The sequence below is a fragment of the Vanacampus margaritifer genome, chromosome 6 (assembly GCF_051991255.1).
Source record: "Vanacampus margaritifer isolate UIUO_Vmar chromosome 6, RoL_Vmar_1.0, whole genome shotgun sequence".
In the NCBI taxonomy this organism is placed as follows: domain Eukaryota; kingdom Metazoa; phylum Chordata; class Actinopteri; order Syngnathiformes; family Syngnathidae; genus Vanacampus; species Vanacampus margaritifer.
In genome coordinates, this window is record NC_135437.1 from 5157198 (window position 1) to 5180327 (window position 23130).

Here is a 23130-nt window from a genome sequence, read left to right on the forward strand (position 1 = left end):
CCTACACAATCAGGTCTGCTTGTCACTCTGTGACCCGTTCAATCTAGTTGCATTTATCTGCTCCTTTCTGCACTTCCCTCTTGACTCTTTTGTTCAAGTGGAGCTGGGGCCTCCCAATGACACGGGGCTTGTTCCTGTAAAACTAATAATGACTGAGATTTGTGCGGGCTTAGCATTCTTTCTCCCCTTCACGGCTTGACACTGGGAATGGAACAGGGGAGGGGTGGAAGGGTCCGAGTGAGGTTTGTTTAACACATTTGTGTGAAAGAAATAAAGTGCAAAAGCTCAGTCCAGAAGGTAAGAAAGGTAATGTCACCAAGTGGTCGAGTTCCCAAAAGCATAACGGACGCATGATTCTTTTCTCGGTCAGTCCTGCAGGGATCACCGAGTTGAGCGCATGAAAACTCCTCTGCTGCTTTCCCAGCCACGCTCTCGTAAATCATCCTCTCCCAGGGATGCAGACACCAGCGTCGGCCAAAGGGGTCAACACAGCTCACGAGCAACATGTAAATCTAAAGCACAAACGATGAGACACGTTTCACATCTTCTTGACTTAAAAATCCATGTAAGGATCCCCAGATGTGGGAGGAGATGAAACAGGAGGGCAAGGGGGAGGTCACTCTCACTAGGCCTCCTCCTCTAGCAGAGACATGTGCATATAGTGTGCCAGCAGACCACTCTGATGCACAGACAGCTGCCATTCCTCTCTTCTCTCTCTTACATTTCTCCCCTGCACTGCCTCTCCCCCCTCCTCTCCTCTCAACTATTCCCTTTCCTTCTGTCTACTTCTGGCCCGCACTTTTCCTCAGGCGAATATAAAGGCAGGTCCTGTTGCAGAGGGCTTGTGTAATCTTGGCTGCACATGAGCACCAGAGACTCGCTTTGGTTGCCTCGGCTGCAAAAGCTCACACGGACGAGCTCTGGTGGCTCAACGGACAAACTTGAGAGAAAAGTGAGGAAGAGAGAGCACCTCTGAGGAAGAAGTTAGAATTAAGGTGCAGGAAGTGTACGCGCACCATGCCGGGATCTCTGACACTGCTACTGTCTCTGTTGGTGCTCTCCACAGGAAGTGATGCCAGAAGAATCAGGAAAAGAGGACTCAACCAAAAGGTGGGATCTCAACTTCATAGCCAAAAAACATTATATTCAGATAGATGCCAATTGAAATTTGGGGCCTATATGTATTATTCTTGTTTGTGGGAGTAGATGAAAGCACAATGGCTGCTCTGTTAGGAGGCAGAGGTGAAAGGTCATCAGTTGGCTGACTATTGTGTCTTTTTTATTCTTATTTGGCAGTTGAATATAATGTGTGTTTTAAATGGCAGATGTCTCACTAGATAGTTGACATGCTTTATGATGAATGGTGGACACCAACCACTAAGTTTGATAACCTATTGTACATTTCATTCCTGTTGCTGGGCAGAATTAGTGGAGCAAAATTATTTGCGCCCCATAGTCAAAGTTTCAGCTGATGACAAATATGAAGATATGGCATTATTATATGACTATTTTGTAATATGTAGCGATGCCTGATAATATCGGTGGCCGATAATTATTGACCAATTTGATGACATCATACAGATAAATCAAATAATGAAGAAATCTGCTGATAATAATAGACTTGCCACGTTGGTCTATCTGTTGTGTTTGTGGCTGAAGTTGTGCCCAACTCCTCAACCCCCTTCACCTTCACGGTGCTTTACGCAATGTTTCAATGTATTTGTACATGTTAGCCTTATAGTAGGACTCGAAAGTATATTTGCATTCAAGTTAATTTTACATAGAATCATTGACTTACTTATCAGTAATCGACATCGACACTTTCTAAATTATTGGTTTGTCGTATCGGTTGAAAATAGCATTATTGTGCATCCCTAAATGGTATATTTCATAGACAGAAATATAACATGGATGCAGGGTCACCTCTTTTTAGAGTGTACACTATGCAGTTCTGATTTTTCTGAAAATGCAGCCATAAAACAAGAAACTTAATAGAATGTATTCATGTGCTACTGCTTGTTTTTCTTCACTAAATTGTGAAAACTTGTTGTAGTAGTAGTAGTGTGAAAAATGGACACAGACAAGTGCAAGTATAACCTATTGATGTGGAGCAGAATGTAAAGTGTGCAGCAGGTTGGAATAAGTCACCCATTTTTATATTTCCATGTGAGCTGGTCAAGAGCACACTGGATGCCAAAACGGTGCATGCATACGTGCGTGTGTGTGCGTGCGCGTGCGTGCTTGTGTGTGTGCGCGCGCGCGTGGACGCGGACAGACAGGGGCCCCTGCTTGTTAACTCAGCTCAGTGTGGCTGAGTGATCAAAAGTCCAGTGTAGCGTGATGCCTTGTCATCCTCTTATGCTTCAATGTTCTCACTTTCAGACCAGTTGACATCGTTGTTGGCTCTTCCTCTTCTCCTGATTTTGCTGGTAGACATTCACCTCTCCTTATAAATACTTTCTCTCCTCCCCTTGACCATGCGGTTCTTTTCCTCTAACACAGCGTGCCGTCTTAGTTTATGGGATGGGCTCAAAGTTCGTACTTGAGCCTCAAAGCTACTCTAATTGGAACATGCTGAGATGGCTGTTCAGAAGCAATTTGCTTATTTTCTTTTCATCTCTGTATCTTTCATTTCGTCATTTCTTTGACCATTTCCCCCTCTCACTCTCACACACACACACACGCACACACACACGCACACACACACGCACACACACACACACACACACACACCGTCTTAAGTCATACTACTGTACTGCTAATTATCACAGTGACAATGCATTTTATGAAGGAGAGCAGATACAGTTCTTATATGTCTTTTTACACATGACACCGTTTCATCAATTTAATATTAACAGTGACTAACTTATTCTTAGATGTGTATGACAAGTAGGGCTGAACAATTATGGGAAAAATAATAATCACAATTATTTTGAATGAGATTGAAATCACGATTAATAAGACAATTATTCATTGATTTAAAAATATATATTTTTCAACTACTATAACTCAACTACTGTACTCAAAACGCTGATCATAGCCTCATGCTCATTCATCGCTTCACGTTGAACATTTTATTCTTGAACACTATTCTTTTTGTTAAGTAAATAATACCCTTGTAAATATGAAAACCAAGCCTCTTACATTTACATTCTTTATTTTCTAACTTAAGCATTACAATACTTTGTCATATTTATTTTATCATGTTATTTTCTCAAATCTGGGGATTTAGTGGGCTAAGATGGGACCTCAGGGTTGTAATTTGTGCTATGTCATGTGGAAAAGTGTATTGGTATGACGAATAAAGTCCTTAAATATTTGTATCCTTGAATTTTGAGGAATTGAAAATTCCTTGAATAATTAAAAACTTAACTTTAAATATGACTTAAACAGACAGCAATAATTTAAATTAGTAAGAAAGTAATATGAGAAATAGCAATTGAAAACAAATACTGGCTGTTCCTGCACGTATTGGCCTCTTAGGGGCAGTGTGGTGCTGTATATGCATGAACTACACAAATAGAATTAGATAGAAGTCACTTAATTGTGATTGAGCTCTATTAATATAACTCATTGGGAAAAAAAAATTGTGCCTTTGAGCCTATGGGTACATTGGTGTGTGAATATTCGTTATAAGGAATATTACTACCAAAGTCACTGCTAATTTTCCGTTAGCATTTGTATGGGATACTCCATTGACTTTAGCATTAGCACTAGCCTAGCGATTTTTTTTAAAACAAAGCATGTTTTGTATTTAAATAAACAGTGCACAGTAATCGTTTTTCTTTGATTACTACGCTTGTAAGAAAGAAAGAAAGAAAGAAAAGCATGACATGCCACCTCAGTACACCTTAGTCATTTGTGGGTTCTCTTATTTTATTTGACTTCTTGGTTAATGTCTTTTTACACTTACAAGCCAAATATAAACAGCACAGTTAGATAAGATCAGCATATCGAGAACACACCTAATCTTTGCAACATAACTGTTCTCCGGCTATAAAGAATTGGTGATTTTTTTTTTTCATTTTCAATTATTTATCATTATTTGGCATTACTTTTCCATGATATCCAGTCAATATCCAAATAAAAATGTGAATGCATGAACTGCAATGGAGAAGAAAGTAACATTGTTACAAAAGATAAATAGCCAGGTATTAATATTTCAATCACAATTCACAAAAATAACCAACAAACAACAAGCTGACTTCAAAATGAAACGAGTTTAAGCGTAAAATCCATTTAATTGTCTTTTTACACAGATAAAACTTAAAATGTGGTCATTATAGTTTCTATAATGTTTCTTGTTATCAATTGAATCTCCCCTCTTGGTCATTCCAAAGGTGATAAATTCAGCAAAGTACACCTCCATGTCCGCCTAGCATGCCTGACTGACTGTTTAAGTTTGCTCTTCACTCATTCATCATTGCGCGTTTGACCTCTAGTCAGATATTTCCTATCACTTAAAACGTGTCCATCTTCTCTTCACTTATCTAAACCTCTTACGACCAAGTTCAAAGGTCAACAATAGCGGTTACTCAACACCGTCTGTGTTGGAAAGAGACTGGAGCCAGACAAACAGATGAAAGAAGTCATGGGAAAAATGACAAAAAGTGGTTATACAAAAACGTAAATAGAAAAGCTTGCGTGTGATGTAAAGATGAAATGCGATGTTCTTTGAAAGCACCTGCACTTCATGCACATGCATGCACATCACCAGATTCATGCAGACATAACACAGTCTGGCTCGCACCTGCATGGGCATGTATTGTATTTGATGTGAGGGGATAGTCTTGTGACAGCCGGTGGCATTGCGGACATTCACCGAGGACCAACTAAAAACATTCATTTTTAGCATTTGTGAAAATCATATTTATCACACGGGAAGTATTTGCTTTCTGTGAAGTTCAATTAAACAGAGACGGTATCTGGGAGGAGGACTATCACAAATGGACGGATTCACTTACAGCATTTGCTATATTACAAGAGTGGGCAATTTCTTTGAATGCATGGCAAATACAAGTCAGCTTTACTAAACACTGACTGCACTCAAGTTGCATAAAGTAATTTATTGACAGATAAAACACACAGGAAAGTTTTAACTTAAAACCTGTCTGCCATGAGATGGCATTTTTTGGCCCAGGCATGACGGATTCTTCCCAGATTTGATGCTGGACAATTATTTCGAATGCAAATTTCATTGACCACAAGTCAAAATACACATCTAATATTTCACATTTACATCACAGCAAACTGCAACCACAGTAATAAACTAAAATATTACTGAATTAATACCTCTTTAAAAGTTAGAGTTAACTTCTGAAGGGAAATGCTCAGGGCGCATGTCCAGCTTCTTGCACACATGCAATTGCTAGAAAATATATGTAAGCTGAATTAGACCAAATGATGTTTGTTTGTATGTGTAAACAATATTAGATTCTACCACAATTAAAGGACTGTCAGGCAACCTGTTGTGTTTACACTACATCAAATTGAGTGTAGGTGCAGGAAAAGGAAATGAGTCCAGACAACCCAACAGCAAACCAGATGCCTGCACTTGGAAGACATGTTCTTTCTTGTCGATGCAAGGGCGGGCACGACTGGGACCTTGGCCTTTAGAACCTATAGCATACAAACCTTGTGCGTGTTGGAGTGTGTGTGTGTCAGGGTTATTATAGTTTGGGAATTTTCATTTTAGTTAGTTTAGATTTTGTTTTGAGTTTTTTTTTTTAAGCGTGGTTCTGTTAGTTTTTATTAGTTTTAGTTATTTAAAAAATGCTTAGTTTTAGTTTAGTTTTGTTAGTTTCAGTGTTAGTTTTGTTAGTTTCAGTGTTAGTTTTGTTAGTTTCAGTGTTAGTTTTAGTTTAAAATAAAAAGTGTATTACTTGTGAACAATATTTAAAAAACACCATGGTAAAATGAAAAAAAGTTACACATTTTTTTACCAAGCGTTGCATTTCGGCTGAGTTAAATGAAAAAGCAGGCGAGCTCAGCCATTGGAACCAAAAGTCAAGCATGCAAAATTGTCTCCGAGGAGCGACGTCATCTGATGGTGCTTTTCTAGTGGCTGCTGCTAGGTGACGCCACTTCTGTGTGACAAACTTTCAAACGTTCTTATCCCAGTTAATATCGAAATAAATCAGTAAATAATTCAGTTTTGAAACAAAAAAGTTGCAAGTTAATTTTTTACGGAAGTGGTGAATGTTTGCATGTTTTACATTAAATGTGTAAAAAGCAGTGGGATGAAATAAGTTATTTTCTTCCCACTCAGGCATCTTGTTTCTACATTTGACATATACTTTTCCTTACGTCTTTGTTACCGATGTCAATTGGAGTTGATGGAGGACTTGTTGCATTTGGGATATGTTGCCTGAAATAAACACAAAATGAAATGAATGAAATCTACTTAAAATCACTGTTAAAATCATCCCCAAAGGCTCATGCATTCAATTAATTACAAAAGATTAAAACAAAGGACATTTTCACTATAATTATAGTTAGTTTTAGTTAGTTTTGTAAACATAAAATGTTGTTTCAGTTAGTTTTCGTTTAAAAAAAAAAAGTATTTTCGTTTTTATTTTGTTTTGTTAACGGAATTGGTTTTTGAATTTTAATTTGAGTTTTTTCATTAGTTTTGTTGAACTAAATTAACCTTAGTGTGTGTGCATGTGTGTGTCTGTGCAAACTGCAAAGCCTTATCCAATGTGACACCCTAGACTAGATTTTTTTTTTTATGGACACCCCAAATAGGCGATTCTCATACTGCTTACAAAATAAATCGAATAGCATTCATTTTACCATTGTCTTTAGTTTACAAGTTACCATTTCGCATCTCAAACAAAGATAATATTATAAAAGTAATAATAATAACAACAACAACAATAATAATAATAATAAATGTGAAATTATGAAAAATAGCATATAAAATCTGACTTTGCTTTTGAACTGTGGAATTATTTTTAAAAACAAACTCATGAATCAGACCTGATCAAAAATGATGTTGCCCCTAGAAAAGGTGTGTCCTCTCATAAGTTTAACAGGTGTCTTCAAACTTGTAAGCAGTCATCAGGCCTATTTAAAGGGGTACAAGTAGTCACTGAGCCGTTTGGTGACAGGTGTGTTAACACACCAAACATGGACAATAGTCAGCGAAGGAGAGTGTTGTTTCAGGATTTTAAAAATAAAATTATAGACATGCACATTAAGGGTAAAAGACTTAAAACAATCTCCAAGTAGCTTGATTTTCTATGACTACAGTTGCACATATTCAGAAAAGTAAGATCCACGGGAAAGTAGCCAAACTCCCTGTGATCTGGGAGGATAATACGAATGGTAACAAAATCGCCCAGAACAACCTCCGAAGAATTTAAAGGTGAACTCCAATGTCAAGGTACAGCAATGTCACATAATCACTCCATCCAGTGCTGTTTGAGCCAACGTGGACTTCATGGGAGACGACCAAGGAGGACATCACTGTTGAAAATAAACCAAGATTTTTTTTTTTTGCTGAACTATATGTTAACAAGACACAACGCTTCCATGACATGTTCTATGGACAGATGAAACAAAACTGGGACTTTTGAGCAAGACACATCAGTTCTATAGAACACTGTCTGTCTACTCTTTACTATGAAGTATTGATGATGCTCTGTTATGTTCTGGGCCTACTTTGCAACATCTGGAAGAGGTTGCTTTAAATCTGTGCAGGTTTCAATGAAATCTCAAGGTTATCAAGGTATTCTAGAGAAAAATGTTCTGCCCAGTTTCAGAAAGCTTGGTTTTTAGCTGATGCAACAAGACAATGACCCAAATCACAGCTAAACACACCCAAGACTGGCTAAGAGCAAAACGTTGCACTATTCTGAAGTGACCTTCTATGAGCCCCTGATCGAAATCCTATTGAACATCCTTTTCATTGAGTGCTTTGAGCAAATCACTGAGAGAACATCCATTCATCAATCCATCTATTCAGGGTCACAGGGAGCTCGAACTTGTTACATATGATTTCAAGCTAAGGCGAACTACTGTGTACTCGCCAGCCATTCACTCTAATACTCGCATTGCTACTAAGTGGAAACTGAACCAACACTTTCTGTACCAAAGTGTGGTGAATAAGAGCATAATTTGGCTAGAAGATTGAGGATGAGGAGCATGATGCTATGTGTAAAGTGAAAAATGAATGAATGGGGTCTGCTATGTTTTAAACCCATACATCATGTCAAACAGGAAAGAAACATTAGAGATTTTGTTGGAGATTTTTGCAGGAGCAATTGAGTAGAGATCGGATATAAGATAATGAGTAATCATGCCATTATCCAGTCCCAGTTGACTTGTGCTTCTTGTGCATGAGTGTAACTGTACTTCAGTTAGTGAATGAACTACCAAAACTGAGCTGAACAAATGATCATAAAAATGAATGTATACATATGTATACATTGCAATCAGGAAATAAAAATATTTGAATTGTTGGTAACATCCACATAACCACCAGGGCCCGGTTAAATACGCGTTGTTCAAAACACGGTTAGTCACGCAGTTTGTTAACGGCACCGTCAAGGTTAACCGTGCCATTTACGTCACTGGTTAGCACCGATATATCCCACAATTCCTCTTTTTGTTTACTTCCGGGTCGGTAAAAGAAACGACCCCTGGCACTCGACGCAAATAAATAAGCAGGAACTTTTTTGCTGACGAAGAAAGCGTTATTCAATCAATGGTCGAAGCTGATTTAGTTTCTCATACTTTTGTCAGATTTTTGGTCTAACATATTTGTATTTTTGACTGATTTGCATTTTTTGTGTAATATTTTGCTAGAATAGTTTTGAATTATTTGTCTTGTTTTTGTATTTACATACATCTAATATGTGTGTATTTTTCATCTAATATTTGTAACTATTAGTAATATTTGTAATTGTTTTACATTAAAATGTATTTTTTTTTAACCATTTAACTTGTAAATTAAAATTAAATCATTAGCCGCTATTCACAATGTTGCTCTCTATCTGATTATTGACGTAAAGCAAACAAGAAACTTCACAGGTAACCTTTCTTTGGAATCCCCTCCTACTAAATGTTGGGCAAGCCCCCTGTCCATTTTCAGAACTCGTCTTAAAAAACAGATTTTTATTCTTTCTCTTTTGGCTCAGCATGAGACTTGGCATTGTATTGCTGCTAAGTGGTAACGTGTGTGTAACTCTTCATCAGAATAATCACCAATTTCAAAGTCAAGACCTTGATAGTCTCTCTTTTTCTTGCGTTCAACAGGCATCATGAAGTTTTGAACAACAAGATAACAGTGCCGTTAAAAATAACCAGTGGTTAAAAATATAACCGAATTTTGCCATAATGAACTAATGGGTGTCTAAACACACATTTTTAGTTTTTGATGCCACTCTCCGTTGCCAAACATTGTTGGCTTTCATTTTCTGAGCTGGACGGTGAGCATGTTTGTCAAGGCTGCCAAATATACAGCACAGTTTGAAGCATTGTGTGCTAATTAACTGATTTGAGATGGGTTACACACAAGGGTCTGAAGAAACTGAGAAAGCTAACAGATGCAAACTGATTGCTGAGACTTAAGATTTGTTTGTTTAAAAAAAAATTATAATAATTAAATAGAGAAAGTATTCGTTCTCCTGCCACATAAACCACACACACAAGTACAGCAAAGTGACCTTGAAATTTGTGTTGGAAGTGAGTAATACTTTTTTCTCCACAGCACACTTCACTCAGTTTGCCTCAGCTAAACTCACCATTTAACACTTTTCCACTGACAAAAGCAGGTACAAACCTTGACACAAACAGCTACAATCTGCTAGTAGTTACAGAAATGACCCCTCTAAAAGGTTTATACTGCATTGCAATCGCATATAATTACCAAAAGATTGTGACAAAGGACTACGTTTGTCTTTGTGAAGCTCCTCAACTCACTTCAATTCAGAGCCTGCCTGCTGTTGAATTTGCTATTTGACCCAGCAATGATGCTCCAAAGCAAAGCAACTGGTTAGCACGTCCGTCTCACAGTTCAGAACTTGCGGGTTTTATTCCAGGCTCCGGCCTTCCTGTGGAGAAGTTGACACACATGCCAGATCAAGGTTTGCTGTTTTCAAGCTGTAAGATGGATCAAACTGTACAACTTGGTAGACATGTGGCTTAACAATACCTGAAAATGTCCTATATGCTGCTTCTTTTGTTATCTTGTGGTTGTTGTGAATTTTCAGATGCAGTCAGCTGTATAAAACAATGTAAGGGTAGTGAAGTTATTCCAAAGCAAGGAAATGGATTTTTAGGAACTATGAGTTCATCCCGGAAAGGAATGCTAGCCTCAAATAATAGAGTGAGTCCAAGTTTTCATAACATCAAACCACAGAGACAATGTCTGTGATGCACATTCCATCACGTTAGCACACAAGAGCAGATGTCAGCAGCAGTGTGTGCATTCCTGGCTTCATGCAAGTGTACAGTCAGACCATGAAAATTTATGTTTGTCAAAGCCACCAACGTGACGTGAGAAGTTGCTTGCCTCCAGGTCTTGCGGCCTACTTTCTGTTTATTCTCACATTCACCATGGAAATGTGTGTGTGTGTGTTCAAACTGTAGACTACCTTCCTAATCCAGGTCAAGACATTTAGAAAGTAGCTTGTAGTTTTTTTTACTAAAGCCAAGCCAAACCCTGTAACACATCTAACGCACACTTTGCTGCTCTCTAGTGGTCAACTTTACAAAGAAAAGGAGGCATTTTCCTAGCAACTTATTTTCTGGTCTCCCAGGACTACGAGTATCCCAACCACCCACAATCCACACAACACCAGAAGAATGACCGCTGCCCACCACCCCCTCAGATGCTCCCAGAAAGGGCCTGTGAGGTGCCAGGCTGCCGCTCAGATTCAGAGTGTGAGCGTCACAAACGCTGCTGCTACAACGGCTGCATCTATGCATGCCTGGAGTCTGTTCGGCCGCCACCAGGTCTGTGGAACCAACAAGTTCAACTCATCGACTTGTTTGTAAATGTTTTTAATTATGTCTGTGTCATCACGAGTAGTTCTTGACTGGCTAGTGCAACCCAAGCCTCGGTGGTTGGGGGGTAACGGCTGGCTGCTAGATGGTCCTGAGGAGGTGCTGCAGGGTGAGTATACAATGACCCATTATTGGAAACATTGCATTGTCAGCCTGGGGGCTTCGCCATGCTTTTTTAAAATCATGGTCTAACAAGGGCAGAGCGCCACCAAATGTTAAACATTTAACTTTTTACACCAACTACACTCTTAAAAGTAAAAGTGCTGGTTAGACCCATTTTAGGTTCTCCGACTTGTCCTCATAAGACAGGGGTCTGCAACCTGCGGCTCTGGAACCACATGTGGCTCTTTAGTCCCTCACCTGTGGTTCCCTGTGGATCTCTAAAAAATAATAATAGTAGAATAGTATGTGTATTTGTGTTTTCTTTTAATATTCTTCAAATGAATGAATGCTTTAGATTTAAAAAAAAAAGAAGAATAAAATATTCCAAAAAAAGATTTTTTTTTTAAATCTAAAAATGTTCAAAAAGCAACCATAAAATGTCCAAAAGGGAAGAGGAAAAGCAGAAAGTTTCCATAAAATGTCCATGAAATTGCCAAAAATGCCAGAGAATTGAATTTTTTTTTAAAGGCAGAAAATAAATGTTCAAGAAGTAACCTAAAATGTCCAAAAACAAAAGAAAGGCAAGAAATCGCCATAAAATATTTTTGGAATTGCTAAATAATAATAATAATAATAATACATTTATCTTGTATAGCGCTTTTCAAGGTACTCAAAGATGCTTCACAGAAAGCTCAAAAAAAGATGGAGCACAATAATAAAATCAGTACAAAAAGCTTAAAAAAAGAAGAAGTCCAAAACATAAAATCATTACAATAATAAAATCAGTACAAAACTAAACATTCATAATACAAAACATTAGACATTATAAGCGACTTTGAACACATGGGTTTTGAGTTCTTTTTTGAAAGTGGAGTGGTCAGGGCAGGCACGGAGTCGGTTGGGGCAGTGAGTTCAGAGAGTGGGGGCAGCAATGAAGAAGGCTCTGTCTCCCCAGGTTCAGAGCTTGGTCCTACAGGGGAGGCAAAAGGTTGGAACCAGAGGAGTGGAGAGAGCGAGATGGAGTGTGTTGGTGGAGAAGGTTAGTGAGATATGGAGGGGCCAAACTATGGAGAGCTTTGAATGCAACTAAAAGAATTTTGAACTGGATGCGTTGATGAATGGGGAGCAAGTGGAGGTTTTGAAGGACAGGGTTGATGTGTTCACGGTAACGGGTGTGGTTGAGGAGGCGGGCAGCAGAGTTTTGGATGAATTGTACCTTATTAAGGGTTTTGGATAGTATGCCATAAAAAATGCTATTGCAGTAGTCAATGCTGGATGTAATGAAAGCATGGATCAGAGTTTCAGCAGCAGAGAAGGTGAGTGAAGAGCGAAGTCGTGCTATATTTTTTAGATGGGAAAATGCTGTCCGGGTTATTTGCTTGATGTGAGGTTCAAACGAACGAGTAGTGTCTTGGACGATGCCAAGATTACGGATAAGTGGAGATGGAGTGAGGATATTGTCATCGAAATGAATGCAGAAACTTTGAGTGGATTTAGTGAGGTTTTTTGGACCAATGAGGATTATGTCGGTTTTGTCGCTGTTGAGTTTGAGAAAATTGTGTTTCATCCATGTTTTTATATCATTTAGACAGTGGGTGAAGTGGTAATGGTATTGGAGTTTATGGATGAGGTAGAGATGTAAAGCTGTTTGTCATTGGCGTAGCAGTGGAAACAAAGGCCATGACGACGGATGATGTTGAATGTAGATAATGAAGAGGAGGGGACCAAGCACCTAACCTTGGGGAACACTCTGCAATAGGGGGGCTATGGAGGAGGAGCAGCAATTGATGTGAATGAACTGTTGTCGGTTTGTGAGGTAGGACTGAAACCAAGAGCAGCAGAACCGATTATGTTAAAATCAGTCTTGAGACGGGACAGGAGGATAGAGTGGCTGATGGTGTCGAATGCAGCGGTGAGGTCCAGGAGAATGAGCACACTAAGATAGCCAGAATCAGAGGAGAGAAGGAGATCATTTGTGACCTTAAGTAGGGCTGTTTCCGTGCTGTCTTTTGGACGAAATCCGGATTGGAACGGTTCAAACAGACTATTGGAGTTGAGGTGGGTTTGAAGTTGTGCAGCTACGACACGCTCAATGATTTTTGACAGAAAAGGAAGCTTGGATATGGGCCGGAAATTTGCAGGGTCATCAGGGTCAAGACCAGGTTTCTTGAGTATTGGGCTTATAGCTGCCAGCTTGAGAGACTGTGGAACGTAGCCAGAGATAAGTGAGGAATTGAGGATTCTGGAGATCAAAGGAGAGCTTATGGAAAGACAGGATTTGATGAGTGGAGAGGGAATAGGATCCAGGGAGCAGGTGGGAGTTTTGATGCCTGACAGAAGTTTCGGGAGTTGTACAGAGGAGATGGGCATAAAGTGAGAGAGCTGCTGATTAGGCCCTAACCCTAACCCGAACCCTAATAATCATAATAATAATAATAATAATAATAATAAGGCAGAAAAGAAAACATTTTAAAAAAAAATGTCGAAAAACAAAAAAGAAAATTGAAAATTACCATAAAATATCCACAAAATTTCCAAAATGTCAGAAAATTGCTAGCAAAAAAAGCTGAAAAAATGTCCAAAGGAAGAAGAGAGGCAGAAAATGACCATGTCCATACAAATTTTGACAGAAAGGCAGAAAAGTCTAAAAATGTATGAAAAACGAAGTATAAGAAATTACAACAAAGTAAAGACGAAAGGTAGAAGAAAATGAATGTCAAAAAGTATTGGATGCTGCATACATTTGTGTTATGGTGCAGCTCTGATTAGATCTTGGGCCCTCAGTACATTAGGCTAACACTAACACACTTTTTTATTTGGCCTAAAATGTCTCTTTTAGACAGGAAAAGTTGCTGACCCCCTGTCATAGGAGAACCCTTTTTTTGCTCCTGTGAACCCTTTATGAAGGTTCTACCTGGAACCCTTCCAGAGAGTTCTACCGAGAACATAACGGATTATACTCTGTGAAAGCTTTGAATGGTTACACGTTGAAATAAATTGAGAAATGTTTCAAATCATCTTTTATTGGAGATATAGATCTGAGACGGAAATGGCACATTTACGGTACTGACAAGTTCAGTCAAATATATGTAAAATGACAACAAAAAAGTAATTGCATCATATCCTCTCAAACTGAGCCGTACCATATCGAATCAAATTGTAATCCCACATTCATTCCACTTTCAAATCGAACTTTTCTTGAATCGTTTCACACCACAAAACCGTATCAAATCTTTTTTGTAGAGATGCACACCCCTAGTGGAAATACATAAAGGGCACATAGAGCCAAGGTTTTTATTACTTTTTGCATTGGTGGAGTGTCTAATGGTCCTAAATATATTGTTTAACTTCATTTTCAAAAATGCAAATACATAAATGCTAAGATGAGCAATTCCAAAATCAATGCAATAAGACAAATATACTGTGATGAGATACAGAGAGCACAGCAGTGGTTACTGAGAATTACAAGGCCTGAAGGCCAATTCATATGAGCATATGCTTCGTGAAAAATATTTAAGCTTAATTTATCTTATGTTGTTATGATTAACTCTTTTACTGCCAAAAACGTTAAATGACGTTTAGTAAAAACCTACGGAGGGCCGCCAAGGACGTTAAAAGACGTTCTCCAATTTATTTATTTTTTTTGTGGAAACGGGTGGAGGAAAGCCTTGGCCAGCTGTGGTGAAAGTTTCAAGCAGATCTAGTTAGCCTAATGACTATTTTTGGCCCCTAGATGGCAGCGATGACTCTCTTTTGACAAGATTGGGTAGGCGTCAGTAGAAGACGTGAGGCGGAGCTAGAGGGGACAATGGCTGGGGATGGGAAGTGAAAATGGCGACCGGTTGCAAGCAGCTCACGCTTGAGCATTTCTTTCAAAGACGAAAAGCATCCATCAGTGCTAAAGAGCACATTGATGACGACGATGATCATCATCGATGATGATGAGTGTGACTGCGAGGTTGGAAGCGTTGACGCGGCAGTAGAAGACGTGAGGCGGAGCTAGATGGCTGAGGAAGCGAACAATGGCGACCGGTTGCAAGCAGCTCATCGACCAATGCTAAAGAGCACAGTGATGATGACGATGATGATGATGGTGGCTCCGAGGTTGACGCCGAAGTTGGAAGCGTTGACGCCGAAGTTGGAAGCGCTGACGCGGCGGCTATGACCACGTCACAAAGCCTCACCGGCTAGTGATGCTAACACCGGAAAACGCGGAGCACAACCGAGCACGCTCAGGCGGACGTTCAATCGGAAGACGAAGAGTGCCCCGAGTCCAATGCATATTCATCGGAGGAATGGGTACAGTCTGCTACTTGCTATTCCCCGGAAAAAAAGGCCGTCAAGAAAGTGTAACGTCTGCACGTGAAAGGGGCAATCGCAGTGAAATGAATCTGTTGCGCAAATCCTGCTCCGTCTCCTTGCACGCAGGGGAGTGTTACAAAAAGAAAAACTGTATTTGAAACATCCACATAATTGTAAATAGTACCACAGTTGCACACATTTGTAAATAGTTTGCAAAATTGTTTTGTCAAATTGTTACACTGTTGAATGGAAATAAACGTATTTTGCTATGAAAAAAACACTTTTTCATTGTTGGTGTTAGTGTTTTACAGAAGTAAAGCACTATTTAGGTGTTTGTGACATCATTCATGGACAAAAAGAAGTTTACAATTCACTAGAGAGCATGAAATAACATCGTTTCACAAAAAGCTTGTTTTCTCCGTTTTTGTTTCAAAACAGAGCATTTCCGTGAAACTAACCATTTTCTATTGTTGATTACTGAAAAACGGAATAAGGTAGAAACAAACTTTTTTTCTGATGAAAGATGAGAGTTCAATCTTTCATTTGGTAGTATGTGTGTTTCCATAGTCCAAACACAACATTTTCTGTGGACCTTGAAAGATCAGTCAAAATGCTTAAATCGGCTGGCACTGGCGGCATCCCTTTTCTGAAAACGTCTGGCAGTCAAAGAGTTAATGTGTATTTGTGTATTTTCAATGACCAGCTGAGGCGTGCAGTACAACAGAGGATGGCGACGAGCCTCTCCACTGTCCTACAGGCTACGTGTGCCACATCATCAACCCGGGAAACCCTGCCACTGGCATCCCAAACCGGGGACAATGCATCAAGCAGCGTGCCAACTCTGGTACAAATGAATTCATATGCACTCTTGAAGACTTAGATAAAGTACTCTTCTTCATTTGAATTCAGGGCTTTAGATTACCGAAAATGATATTCATAATTGTGTCTGATATAAGTTGCACTGTTGCACATGGAGTCCTCTTCCTGTAAACTTTACAATGATTCATCATCCATTTTTATACTACTTTCCTATACTCTATTAACAAGGCAGCCAAAATTGGTAAATGCATACTTTATATGCTTTTAAAGGGAAAGTCCCCCCCCAAAAAAAATATATTGACAAAAAATAAGTTTTATGCAGTCCCGCTAGTCTAAATATGGTATTATGGTTTTAATATTGCGTTGGTGGGATATGAGTTAAGCAGCCAAATCCAGCAGTTTTGATCAATATGAATGATTTTGCTGTCAAGTTTCTTTTTTTGACTGACTCACGCAAACACGCACACATACAAACATGGCCTCCCATGCGGGGAAACAAACCTGCATCGTAGGCAAGTGACGATACCATTCCGCCACCTGGAGCCCGCCATTTGCTGTCAAGTGAAAATGATATCAGAGCAACTGTGATGTCATCCAGTCGCCAGCAAGTGGCAAAATGGCCGTTTTCTCTGCTGGATTTTGCTGCACAGCTCATATTCTACAAATGTAGTATTATTCAGAATGTCATGTTTATACTAGTGAGGTCACATATAACATATTATTGTCAAGAAATATTTAAGGTTGACTTCCACTTTAAGAGAATACAATATAAGTATGCTATGTTTGGTTAAATGCTGAGGTATGACTTTTATTTTGTCACCTTTTTTTTCCCGTTTAAGATGGGCGGGGGCTAAGGCATAAATTTTTCAAGGACTACAAGGACTACTTAGGTAAGTGAGGTAATATGAACAAATGGAAACACACTGGCATCATGACTAAGTCTGAAGCTTAAACAGTCCACCTGACCGCATGCTTTTCGTTACAGGTACCAGTACAAACAATGCAGTAGGCTACCAGAAACATCACAAGCACCTGGGATAACCACCATGTACCATTTGTGCTCTGGCTTTCAGACGACACTTTGCATTTTATGTTTTGAGATCTCAAATTAAACTGACATCACCCCCGCCACTTAAACTTGTGTTAAAGGGTACTTGACTCATTGAGCCATTTTCAGCAGTAAAAAAGTTCATATTTTGTCCAGAATAAATTTGATAACTAAAGATGACGTCACCTGTGCTGAGGAAATAGGTAACGACCAATCATGGCTCACCTGTTTTCTGGGTTTTGTCTGCAAATTGAGCCTAATTGGTTGTTTCCTATTTCCTCAGCACAGGTGACGTCATCTTCATTTTTTATTTTATTTTTTTCTGGAGAGCTCAGTATTGTTCATTCGGTAATTTTACCGATTTGACATGTCATCATCATTGCTCTCTCTTTTTGACGTCATCTTCAGTCGGCAGCAAGTGGCAAAATCAGTTTTTAAACATATTAATAGTACATACAAAAATAATAAGGTTATCACATTAATTATAGACAAAAATATTATCTTCTTACATAAATGGCTCAATGAGTCAAGTATCCCATTAAAGCTGCTTTTCATCACACTTCAGTAAGAAGAGATTAAAAGCTACTACCTCCAATACTCACCAAGCCCTAACCTCAGGCACGTTACTATCTCGCAGCCAAAGAAAATTGGCACTTTTACACATTATAAAAAAGTATATCATCTTTGAGTAGAGAAGAGAAGAAGTAGTGAGGGCAAGATTCATAATATGTTTTCCATTATCCATGTATTCTGTCTTTTAACCATTCAACATAACAATAATCTGTATTCAACAATAAAGAGTGTGGATGGGCTGTTCAAAAAAATGGAATTAGAGATAGGCATTAGATTTGATGGAGGGAAATTGATTATTGTGTCTTGGAGGGGAAGTCAACACAAATAATTTATTTATGTTAATGTGTGCTCTTACTAGAGTTGAGCGATAGAGTCAATATATCATCATCAATATTATCGTCAAAGTTCGTTTCACAATGTGTAATTTTTACATCATCGAGTATTAACACTGTCTCAAAAGAAAACTCCAACTAATTGGCTGCAAATTAGTAGGAAGTGATGAACATCTTTATTTAGTAAATCAGCATGCATAGACTGCGAAGGAGGTGGAAGTGCTAAATCCTCATTCTGCCAATCAGCAGGCAGGATTAAGTCACATGACTCAGTGGCCCCAGCGAAGCGCAAGACTGATGTCGGTCAAAATAACGAGCAGAAAAACGATCACCGTCATGAGCAATTTGCCAACACTTGTGTTCCACCATATGAAAGATTATGAGGAAAACTACACACGACTACACAAGCACGGCAACCGCTAAAGAGGTCTTTTCAAAAAATAAATAACTAAGCAACACACATGAAACCCTGGCCAGCCTATCTGTCAAAACATCACGGTTACATTTATCATCTCTTCGAATGTATAAGGGCGCTAACAGCTGTACCTACCGTCTGTGTTAAGGACCGTTTGCAAATTACATAATCCGCAGCGACATATACAGTATAGCATAAATCACTATATATCAAATATACAGTATACTGTATATATTTTTCCCATTCTGACTACTGTAGTAGCTGGAAATGGTAGGTCTTTGCTTACTCCACTTCTAACTTTGCTAATATCTCTCATTATGGAGAAACTGGATGACATTATTGTCATACATCCACCAGAAATCTATTGAAAAACATTTTCACATACTGATAGTTGTAGTCGTTGGCGATGCATAGCTCAAAATGGGATGCTAGCTGTCATTATGGAGTATTAGGTGACATTTAAGTGACACACATATTCACAAAAGTAATTGAAAACACTCAATAAGAGCTTGGACATAATTACATTTTTTTTCCTTGTTTTATATTGCCATATAGAATATTGTTGTGCAATATTTTGCAGAAGAGATATGAAGCAATTTAAAAGAGGGGATGTTCAGAAACGCTCTCTATCCTAATTGTTCTGTGAAGCAATTGCAGATCGTCAAATTATCGATACTGAAGTATTTTTTTTGTTTTAAATATTGAGAAAATGACATCACAGTTGCTCAGGGCTCAGGTAACGACCAATCACAGCTCGGCTTCAGAAAACAGGTGGGCATTGATTGGTCATTATCTGAGCAACTGTTATATCATTTTAAGTCGACAGCAAGTAGCAAAATGGCCGCCCTATGAGATGGATAAAAGTGGATGGATTTTACTGCTTCATTCAATTTCCACAAACACAATATTAATCAGAATACCGTGTTTAGACTAGTGGGGCTGCATAGAATAGACAATTGTAAAGAAGTTGGGGGGCTGACTTCCCTTCAAAGTAAATGAGGCCAACATGACATCAGCTTTGGGAAGTTGAGCCATATCCATACATACCTATAGTTTAGAAATTAAACTTTTGCTGATTGTTTATTTCTTTCATTTTATCAAATGACCATCCATATTTAGAAATTTCCCTCAAAAGGAAAACCACCTGGTTCCCCCAAGAAATTCTCTTGCTTTCTGAAGGCCAAATTTCCTGCCCGGAAAGCTGAAATGTTTTATGGGCAAACTGAACATTTCCACATGTGGTAGTTATAGCTTTGGATCTTCATAAAAGCTGACAGATTTAATGTACTAGCAACATATGACTCACAAAAATTACATGAGAAATTGATTTGTGGACTCAAATTGCTTAACCAGTGCATCATTATCTATCACATGGCCTGAAAAACTGAAAAATGTGATTGTGCCTCATTGATGTTGCTCAGGTTTGTTTCTGCCTACAATAACTAACAGCAGATTAAGATGGTTTCCAATGTAAATGCACACAATAAGATGAATGTGTTGACAAAAGCCAAAACCAATAACTCTGTGTGGTGCTGCTTTGTTTTTACTGAATAAAATACATGTGAAATAAAAGAGCAATGTGTCTTGTTGCTTGATGGAGTTAAAGATGCCAGAATTGCCACATATAAAACATAAGCCAGAACTACTGTTTTGTCAACAGTCTTTATATCAACAATATGTAGAAGGGGAGTAAAAGACATAAAGCTGAACGACTACATGTATGCCTCAGTCCACCCAATTTCTTAAAAATATGCTCCTTCTGTTATGTAAAATGTCACTACTGTTCCAAATATAATATTTATGAGGAGAAAAATTGCTTTTGCAAATTATTTTCAATGCAAGCGGACAGTTTTATGAGTATCTTGTTAATTTTGTAATCACACAAATAGGGAAGACCACCTATTTCACCAGTAAGTCACAATCGTGTCCGGTGAGAGTTGGACTCAGCCAAGGTCGTCTTTTGTCACCGATTCTGTTTATAACTTTTATGGACAGAATTTCTAGGCGCAGCCGAGGCGTTTGAGGGGGTCCGGTCTGGTGGCTTCAACATTGCATCTCTGCTTTTTGCAGATGAAGTGGTGCTGTTGGCTTTTTCAAGACGTGATCTCCAACTCTCACTAGAACGATTTAAAACTGAGTGTGAAGCGGTTGGGATGAAAATCAGCACCTCCAAATCCGAGACCATGGTCCTCAGTCGGAAAAGGGTGGCGTGCCCTCCCCGGGTCGGGCATGAGATCCTGCCCCAAGTGGAGGAGTTCAAGTATCTTGGGGTTTTGTTCACGAGTGAGGGTAGGTTAGAGTGGGAGTTCGACAGGCGGATCGATGCAGCGTCTGCAGTGATGCGGAGTCGAAAGGCAAAGCCCTCGATTTACCGGTCGATCTACGTTCCTACCCTCACCTTTCGTCACAAGCTGTGGGTCGTGACCGAAACAACAAGATCAGAGATTAGATTAGAGATAGGGTGAGAAGATTGGTCATCCGGGAGGGACTCGGGATTGAGCCGCTACTCCTCCGAGTTGAGAGGAGCCAGTTGAGGTGGCTCGGGCATCTGGTTCGGATGCCTCCCTGGAGAGGTGTTCCGGGCATGTCCCACTGGCGGGAGGCCCTAAGGACAACCCAGGACACGCTGGAGAGACAATATCTTTCGGCTGGCCTGAACCCCCCCCCCCCCCCCCCCGAAGAGCTGGATGAAGTGGCTGGGGAGAGGGAAGTCTGGGCTTCCCTGCCAAAGCTGCTGCCCGTGCGACCGGACTCCAGATAAGCGGTAGATAATGGATGGACCTATTTGATTAAATACATATTTAGGGATGAAGTTCTATAGTGCAGATGACGTGAGATCGAGTCCGGGCTTCGGCCTTCCTGGGTGGAGTTTGCATGTTCTCCCCGTGGTTGCGTGGGTTTTCTCCGGGTACTCCGGTTTCCTCCCACATTCCAAAGACATGCATGGCAGGTTGATTGGACACTCCAAATTGTCTGTAGGTGTGATTGTGAGTATGGTTGTTCGTCTCTGTGTGCCCTGCAATTGGCTGGCAACCAGTTCAGGGTGTACCCCGCCTACTGCCCGAAGCCAGCTGGGATAGGCTCCAGCAACCCCCGCGACCCTTGTGAGGACAAGCGGTTAAGAAAATGGATGGATGGATGGGATAAAGTTCTATAATGAGGAGTCATTTTCAAGAAAATATTTCAAACAATTTACTTTAAATACATTGTGTGCCCTGCAATTGGCTGGCAACCAGTTCAGGGTGTACCCCGTCTTTGGGCAGCAAAGACAGCTTGCATAGGCTCCAGAACCCCCGCAACCCTTTGGAGAAAACTGTGATAGCGCCAATCACAGGTTTTGAATGCAAGCCTCTTTTATTTTTTTAAGAAATCTGCCAGCTGACTAAAAATGATTGTTTCCCCAGTACAGATGCCCTCAAGATCACATGATTTTATATAAAGGCAAAATATCTGTGCGGCATCTTTTTCATCTCCACAAGAACAAGATCAACAGAGACAGACATGTTTGCAGACAGTAAAATACAAATGTATGATCTACCGTGTCAAAAGCTTTAAAAATCAAAGAATAATATCAGATTAGAATAATCAATTAGGTCCAACACAAGTCTTGCATGGGAAAGTGGGTGGTACACTTGTCTTATGTTGTCTGACATGTTTGTTTAGTCATGAAACCTGATTAGTTTTCATCAATACAGTAATTGTGTCTAGTATTCAATCACTCCTCAAAAATCAAAACCGTTTGTAAGCGTTGTTGACAAGAGCTATAATTTTCATTACATTATAGGCTAATTGTCAATACAAAAATACATATTGTTTAGGTTTTGGAATTAGGTTGATTAGGCCCTGTGACATGGTATCTTGAAGTTCTCCCCTTGCAATGCTTTCATTAATGGTTTGGAATAATGATCTATTACGTAGTAGCCTCTAGCACCTCCTGCTGGATGATTTGTAGAATCGCAGAGAGAAGAGAAGTACTGTACACATAAAATTCAGATGAGATGTTTTTCTTATTGTTAGTAACAGCTCCATTAATGCTAAGCCCGTGTGATTTTTCTAATTATAAAAAAGGTATGATGTCATCTGTTCACCTTTGTACAGCCGTTTCTGACTATACCTAACATAAGCACCCTCAGCTTTACATTTATAAATGTCATCAAATTTATTTTGCGGTTCTCAATCTAGTTTAATTACTCTTCAGCAAACAGTGACAGGTGAGGTGGAGGTCAGAGAAGCTATCTGTGAAACTACGTTTCTATTCCGTCCCTCACTCCGTTTTTTCTTTACGTAGGGTCTTGTATGATTTCATAAATCCAAGGCAGCGCACAGGAAATGTCAGGGCATAAGCGGAAGTGACGTAACCTAGAGTAAACCCCCTTCTTTTTTCATAATATATTCATAAAAATGTAACTCTCTGTATTTTAAATAGACACAAATGATCGAGCTGAACAAAAAAATAATAAAAGAAAACAAATTTGCCCACGCGGTGTACGCTGCCGTACAGTGACGTCATCGGAAAACGAGGCGCG

General features: G+C 39.3%; 1 protein-coding gene across 2 annotated transcripts; it reads left to right on the forward strand.

Annotated features, from left to right (window-relative positions):
* The first annotated feature begins 633 nt into the window (after window positions 1-633).
* Window positions 634-17367, forward strand: wfdc1 (WAP four-disulfide core domain 1). Of its 2 annotated transcripts, none has more exons than XM_077567942.1 (6): window positions 634-1110; window positions 10767-10962; window positions 11039-11122; window positions 16121-16261; window positions 17076-17135; window positions 17222-17367. In XM_077567942.1, the coding sequence occupies exons 1-5, from the start codon at window positions 1018-1020 to the stop codon at window positions 17132-17134; spliced, it is 573 nt and encodes a 190-aa protein (XP_077424068.1). In that variant the 5' UTR covers window positions 634-1017; the 3' UTR covers window position 17135; window positions 17222-17367. The 2 variants fall into 2 exon arrangements, with proteins under 2 accessions (XP_077424068.1, XP_077424067.1); XM_077567941.1 differs by having other exon boundaries at window positions 639-1110; window positions 17076-17126.
* Window positions 17368-23130: the final 5763 nt, after the last annotated feature.

What these genes read in the sequence shown, in the direction of transcription:
- wfdc1 (XM_077567941.1), top strand. Translation starts at nt 1,018, where the DNA reads ATGCCGGGATCTCTGACACTGCTACTGTCTCTGTTGGTGCTCTCCACA. An exon ending in GTCTGTTCGGCCGCCACCAG is followed by an intron (nt 10,963 to 11,038) that starts GTCTGTGGAACC and finishes CATCACGAGTAG; the next exon opens with TTCTTGACTGGCTAGTGCAA. An exon ending in CAAGCAGCGTGCCAACTCTG is followed by an intron (nt 16,262 to 17,075) that starts GTACAAATGAAT and finishes TTCCCGTTTAAG; the next exon opens with ATGGGCGGGGGCTAAGGCAT.